The 7,746-nt window shown below is 37.3% G+C and overlaps 1 protein-coding gene across 1 annotated transcript; it reads left to right on the top strand.

Moving 5' to 3' along the window:
* The first annotated feature begins 6,821 nt into the window (after nt 1-6,821).
* On the top strand, nt 6,822-7,746 carry LOC113281076 (protein NDR1-like). Its single transcript, XM_026529720.1, has one exon. The coding sequence runs from the start codon at nt 6,967-6,969 to the stop codon at nt 7,609-7,611; it is 645 nt and encodes a 214-aa protein (XP_026385505.1). The 5' UTR covers nt 6,822-6,966; the 3' UTR covers nt 7,612-7,746.

Below are 7,746 nucleotides of genomic sequence, written 5' to 3'. Positions count from 1 at the left end.
TCAAAATACATGTTCATCATCCAAGGGTACACAACCACCATTGAACAACATTAAAAAACACTGGATGGGTCACTATTTCATGTTTAAATTAGCATTTCAAGCAGCAAAAAATCAGGAGACAACAAAGATGCAAAGCGAAGGCCAGAAAGGAACAAACAAACCAATCCCTTCAAAATAAGTCTTTGACAATACATAACAGTTTCTCAGAGAAAACATAACAGTCAGACAATCCTAAGCCATACTTGTTGGCATTCTGAAATCTCCACTTAATATAATCAACCTTATATAGCCATCAATTATTCGAGGTAAACACTGGATTCGTAGATGATCTCACCAAGGATTAGGCCTGTCAATGGATACCGATAATCCGTAACCGTTACTGCTACCATCCAACATAGCGGTAAACGGATATCTGATACCTATAAGCTAACGGATAATCCCTTCTTAACGTAACGGTAATGGAACCGTGTATTTTCGTTAGGTATAGTTCCGTTATCCGGAAACGTGCATATTGCACGTGTAAATTCTTATACCTAGGGTGTATTCGTCGAATGAATCTCATTCTTCACTTCAGTTTTATCGACACAATAGAGAGAAAATGAGAGAAAAGTAGGGCTGAATCAATCATCGTCTTCTCTACCTTAGAAATAATCGTCTTCTCTATGGAAATCATGTGTGGTTACTGATTAGAAACTAGGGTTTTCTTCTTCAATTTCCCTTGAGTTTAATTTCAATCTTCAAAACTCAATTTTCAATTTAGGGTTTCTGAAATTAGGGTTCACAATTTCATATTTGTGAAATTAATCATGTCCCAAAGCGAAAGAGGAGCATCAAACCATGTTGGTTCTTCACAAAATCTCTGATTTTCAGTTGCATCACATTACCTGCTGCTGCATCAAAACAAGTTCAGGGTTCTGGAATTAATGCAACACCTGCTTGTCCTGTGACATATCGGATGGTAACGGAAAAATATATGTTATCCGGTAATTCCAACATAACGGTAACGATTTTGAATTTCCTATTTCCGACGGAAATTAACGGATAACGGATATCCGCTAACTTTTAATGGTAACTGCAGCGGCAGAGCCTATATCCTTTACGTTAGCATCCATTGACAGCTACCAAGGATCAGACTGAGAGTTATGTAATATTATCAACCTTGATTTCATGTAATAAATATACAATTTTTTTGAATAAATTACCATAGCCATACAAATGTAACATTCAGCGGAAAGCTGGATATAAGGAATTTGTAGAGTTTCAATAAAACACACTACTTGAGAATGACTCTTGAATACACCGAAGGCAGTTCCCTTCCAAACACGTTCAATGACCAGCTGAAAAGGGCAGTTGATATCCACTTGACCTGATGCTGTGATGCTGAGCAAATACGGTTCCCAGAAATGAAGAAACTCCCTTGTTGACTCCCCTGGTACAAATTAAGAAAGGGGAAATTGATATCCACTTGACCTGATGCTGCAACACCCATTAACTAATTAGCACAGTGAAAAAAATACTATCTTATACTATAGAAATAAAATTTAAGAAAAAAGGTATCGATATTGAATTGACACCAGCGGAAGCAACAATACACGATATCCAGATAGAAGGAACTCCCGTGCAAGTGCTTTCCCAAGTCCCCTGGTACCAAATCAATAAAGTAGACAACAAAAATCTACTAGAAACCAGACATTCAAAAGTGTTGTCTGCAACAGTTGCCATATTTTGGTTGATTCATCTAAAGACTCTCAGAGTCTATATAAATGAAGCAATTATAATGAGTACAAAGACTCTAACAGTCTATATAAATAAAGCAATTATAATGAGGACCCAATACTCTAGAACCATATATAAACAAAACCCGATTATCACAAGATTCAAAACCTCTTCAAAATATTCACACTGCAGTCAGTTTCAAGTCTTTGCAGTTCTTTAAGCCATTTTATCAAAGGGTGACTGAGCACTGTCAACTTCAAATAGATGTAAACATTCTGATCCCTAAAATACAAATTAACATAAAACCCTAAAATTAGTTCAAGTTTTCGAAACTTATACCTTCCAAGTCTTCAAATTTCTTCAGAGTTCTTCAAGTCTTCAAATTTCTTCAAACCCTAACAGGAAATTAGAAAAAATAAATCGAATCAGATTTATATGAAGAAGATTAACAAAACGAAACTAAGATGAAACAGATCGATTATGAAACAGATCAATTAAAATGAATCCCCAAAAAAATAGATGAAATGAACCCTTAAAAAACAGATCGATTGAAATAACGATGAAAGCCTAAAAATCGAAACCTATAATGATTAATACTTACACAGATTGATGATTGAAGGATATTGAAAAGATTTTTGTGATGGTTTCTCGGCTAACACGATTTCTGAGATGAAACCCTAGTTTCCTTGGTTTGAGCAAATATTTATCATCTGAGCAAGTGTTGCTCATCTGATGGATTATTGGCAGTGTGACCAAAATATTAATTAAAGTACTGGTTGTTGAACCGATCATAATTAATAAGATTAATGACCATGAGGTCGTCATAAAATTATTAAGGTTGGAATCTGGAATGATGATCCTTGGATTCAGAAACCCTAATTTGATCAATTGATGATCAATTCATGGTTCGTCAGAAGTTTAACCATGGGACGAAGGAGGGAGCGACTACATGGGACCGTGGATAAACCATGTAGTATCCGTATTCTCACGTGAGAAAATACAAAGAACTCCTGAAGAGTTGACGATTTTTTGGTGAAAGAATGATTAAATGATGGTTTAATCATTTATTCGAAAATGCTCGTCTGACCCTTAGGTGAGAAAACCTAATTAATTATAACAGAGTGAGGGACCGACCATGGGGTCATGAAACCGGCCCTGGGTAGTCACGTGACCGCCTGATGATCACTTCATGAAAATCCAAAGTGTTTGGAAGAGTTTTGGACCTAATACGTGCAAATTAGGTCAAAACTATGAAAATTGATGGGACCGGCTTCCGTGAGCCAAAGATCTAATCTTGGTAGGTCAAGATAACGTGCTCGCGTCCCCAAGGCGTCCGCGTCTCAGTCCTGAGAATTTTGATATTTTCTGGCGTGCAATTGAGCGTTCATTCGAGAAAATATGCCAAAATTAGGGTTTTGCTGAAACGAGGGAAACTTCATGAGATGATAGAAAATAATTATAAAATAAGGAATGAGGAGGCGTGGGATCTCCATGTTCAAGGCATGGTCGGTCGATCGTTACCACGGTCCCGTGGCGCCTTTTCCTTAATTTTATAATATTTTGATGATTTTATGAAAATTCATGAATTTTTGAGAAATTTGATGAATTTAGGGAGTTTCCATGAATTGAAGGAGTTTTCATGAGTTCAAGGAAGCAAAGAATATTAAAATAATAAAAATAAAGGCGTGTGGGACCGTGGAAGGCATGGTCGGCCGGCTTGGGCCCGGTCCCACGAGTTTCCCTAATTTTTGAATTGAGGGAATTTTTCCTAATTTGAGAGAAATACCATGAAATCAAGGAATTTGATGAATTCAAGGAAAACTAATAATAAAATAAAGGGGCGTGTGGGACCGGCTAAGGCATGGCAGGCCGGCCAAGGCCCGGTCCCACAAGTTTTCATAATTTATTTTATTTTATTATTATTTGATGATTTGTGCAAAATACCATGAAATCAAGGAGTTTTTTCATGAAATTAGAGAAATAATAAAATAATGAGGAACCGTGAGGTGTGGGGCCGGCTGAGACCAAGGCGCGGCCGGTTGGCCCATGGTCACGCCCCACAATCCTTTTCTTAACTTTATATTATTTTTTATGGATTTATGACAATACCATGAAACGAGCAATGAATACTCAGCTCGAAATAGTGTATATGATCTAGTCTATATAGCATACAACTTTTGTCTCATAAGAAGTAGAAGAAGAATAGATAGACTTTCGAGTGATAGATAAGTTCAAGTCTTCACGTGACTTTTTGATGATGAAGTTCCACAGTTCCTTGGTGTAGATCTTCGTCGTTTTCATTGAATCACCATGAATTCCTTGAGCTCAACTACACTTTTCCTATCCTAGTCCGAGACTTAGCTAATAGGCTAGAAATCAAGACTTTATAATTTTAATCACTAACATTGACAAACATGCTTGATATAACAACGCATGCGAGGTTGACCGAGCTATGCTCTAACAGAGATAGTTAGTAAAGCATCGAGGGGGGATGGGGATTAGGCTCAATAATTAAACTTGCCATGAAGAATACTCAACCTTACTGATTGGAGATTCCAAGATCAAGGTTTCGAATGAGACAAATAATTTATGGTAGGTAAAGGTAAACACTATCAGAGAATTTCATTCTCTGTCCCTTCCCTATGGTGTTGATATGATAGTGTGACTGCATGTGGAGGATGACTTTTAAATAAGTCTTAATGAGTTCCATAGTTTCAATTTAAGATTGAAGTGGGGTGTAGCAGTAAACACTCTTGATGGAACTCACCTATCTGAATGTTGAAGTGGGGCCGCTTCCTATGAGAATTGAGCCGATTCTCTAGAGCATTCTGAGAAACATGATATGTCCAGGGCCAAATTGGACAAAACGACACGAACTTAGCAACGCCAGGATCATGCGTGGTTGTTGTCGCGAATTACACCAAATGTTATCAGTTCAAGACTAGGTTCACTGTTTAGCAAGTAGTTCCGGTAACTTCTCACTAAGTAAGGGTTCAAGACCTCATGGACACCTTTGCTTAAATGGTATTTTCCTTACTCTGATTTTTTCGTTTTTCCGAGATTTCATTCATGTGGGGGATGGTTGGAGAAAATGAGTTTTAATAAAAATGTTTTGGTCTTGGTGTGGTTTGATCTCGTGATCTATGGGTCCAAGGATACTTGCTCATTTTATGAGTGAATGAATCTCTTTCTAGTCCCACATTGGGTATAATAGAGAATGAGCTCCACTATATATCCATATTCTTATGGATATGTTGTAAAACAATTTCGGTGGAGCGGGTGGGCGAAAATACATATTTTTACCCATGCGATATGCGCGTATGCCATGCACCAAGTCCCCTTTTTACACGAATTTATTTTTGGCGAGTTTTCTTTAAGAAATTAATTCCAAAATTAATTCTTAAGAGTTTTATTTATGGGTAAATTCTTTTTACGTGTTTTACTTGTTTTTGAAGAAAACCAAAACCTAACTTGTTTTGCAAGTATTTCATCCTATAAATACAACTCGAAATTCTGTTTTGAAATACATAAGAAGCAATTCTTTTTTATTATCTTCTTCCTTTGTTTGTGCGGCGTTTTCCCTTTCCATCCCCGTTGCTGAGTTCGAAGAGAGAGTAACTTGCTTTGTGCTAACTCAAGTTATATCGGGTAGCCTTATCCTGGACACATCTTCGCTGTGAGGGGTTTAACATTACTCAACTCGAGTATATCCGCGAACTAATGTGTTAAGGACAACTTGTTGAACCTGTGATTCTGCCCTCGTCAAGTTATTTCGGTAGAGTTGTTTCGCATTAGTTCTTTATATATTATTTTTGATACTTCTAACGTGTTGTTCATTGTTGCAAGATCCCAACAGGACATTACGACGTGTACTCTTTTTCCTTAGTCAAGGTTTTGTCCCACTGGGTTTTCCTTGCCAAGGTTTTAACAAGGCATGCGAGTCCACTGTTATCTGCAGTTCGAAATGTTGTACTATTTTCCTTCGCCTTGGTTTTTATCCCTCAGAGTTTTCCCGGGCAAGGTTTTAACGAGGCAACATCTGCGGGTTTATCGCCGTTTTAGGTACTCATGTTTTCCTACGTTCATATTTTATCCCTCTGGATTTTCCTGACGAGGTTTTTAATGAGATAACAATCTTAGAACGGTGATCACCATCTAAACAGATATATATCCACAGAGTTCCTTGAAATACGATATTGGAAAATCGCATTTGTTATATTAGTTCAGGTTTTTACCGTACATGACTGTGGCGCTCAGGTTTTTATCCCAAACAGCATCCGAAGGAAGTGACGCAACCCTTACAAGAGAATCAGAGAAAATTCGTGAAGACGATTATATTCTTAGAACGGTGGTCCAAGGGGGAGTATCGTGCAAGTATGACCGTATGGACGGCCCACCACTCTATGCAGGTGAAAAACAATCCCGACTCATTTACCGCCCTGTTAACAGATAAGCATCAACAAGTATATCTTGAAAAGGATTAGCTAGACTAATTTTTAGATGCAAACACTTTTCCACATACGTGTCTTTCACTTATCGCTAGTTGGGGATTCTGATGGGCAATAAATAGCCAAGTTCGCATGATGTAAAGGGTGATATTATAATAAGAAATAGAAGTCGAACAGTCATATTTTCTCCACTATTAACAAAGAGTGCATGATAAGATTCTGGGTCTATTATTCTGGGTCGATTAATTTACATCCGTGGTTTGACAAATATACATCAAGGGCTTGGTTATCATGTCATGTGTATATATATGCTCTATATATATGGTATAATTTCCTTCCTTCGGATTAAATTTCCATATTTAATTGTAATACGGATTTAGTATATATAAACATGCTTAATTTGGCGCTTTCCGTACGTATTACATTCACCACGTGAGTCCTTGACCAAGTCATCACCACCAACAAAATGGTCTTATAGCAGTCTTCAAAGTCATTGTGAAACTTTGTCGAACGTTACAGAGCTGGGACCATTGGCCTTTACTTTCTAGGAGACTGAGAAGCAACGACTTTGTTCTCTAGATTCCATTTATAAACAAAAGAAAATAAAAAAGAGGTTATTTCCTCCTTATTTCTCCATATCCAAATATAGCCTTCCCACTTCACTCATAAACTAGCCACAGCTGGTGCATTCCTAAGGACATCCTCGGAATTACGACGAAGAAGACTTCTTGTTCTCATGTCCATAAAGAAGAACTCTAGCTACTTCAATCTTCTTCTGTAAACACAACAACCAAAATTCGTCATGCCGAGACCAAATGAGGAAAAACCAACATGCTGCAGATGTTGTACAGGGTTCATATTCAGTTCAGGTTTAACTGCTCTCTTGCTGTGGCTAACCTTAAAACCATCTTCCCCAAAATACTCCATTGAGTCATTTTATGTTCCTGTCCTCGACAAAAACTCAGCTTCTCAATCCACTGTCAATTCAACCACCATATCTTTTGATCTGAGATTGAAGAATGAAAACAGAAACAAGGGTATCTATTATGATGCTCTTGACTTAACTTTTTTTTATTATTTTCCTGAGAATTCAAGTTTTTTACAGATCGGAGATATCAGAATACCTGAATTCTATCAAGGGCATTTGAAGACTGCTCATCGACTTGAATCTATTCAGAGCTATGGAGTCTCCTGGAAGGATGTTAAGACAAATGGAAGCAGTACGAAGATGTTTCGAGTTGATTTGGATACCAGAGTCAGGTATAAGATTATGTTGTCGAGGACCAAACGGCATAGAATGAGATTAGGAGTTAATGTTACTGTTAATGATGAAGGTGCTAAATCTGTGGACAGGGGTTTGAGGTTTTCTAGCGCTGCTTCACATTTTAATGGATTAACGACTCTAGTAAGAAACTTTTTAGCTTTGTTGATTCTTTATTTGGTTTAATTTCCATGTAATTGGCCGACTGTTAAGGAGGCCTTGTATGTGATGAGAAAACTGTAATTTGTCAGTCACAACAAATGTCCCAGGAATTTAAAATTGAATTCTTAAATCTTACAATTTCACGAAATTAAAGTTAAA

Source organism: Papaver somniferum, chromosome 5 (assembly GCF_003573695.1).
Source record: "Papaver somniferum cultivar HN1 chromosome 5, ASM357369v1, whole genome shotgun sequence".
Classification (NCBI taxonomy): domain Eukaryota; kingdom Viridiplantae; phylum Streptophyta; class Magnoliopsida; order Ranunculales; family Papaveraceae; genus Papaver; species Papaver somniferum.
This window is presented reverse-complemented; position numbering and strand designations above follow the sequence as displayed.

Coding starts and splice junctions, on each gene's coding strand:
- LOC113281076 (XM_026529720.1), top strand. CDS start 6,967: ATGCCGAGACCAAATGAGGAAAAACCAACATGCTGCAGATGTTGTACA.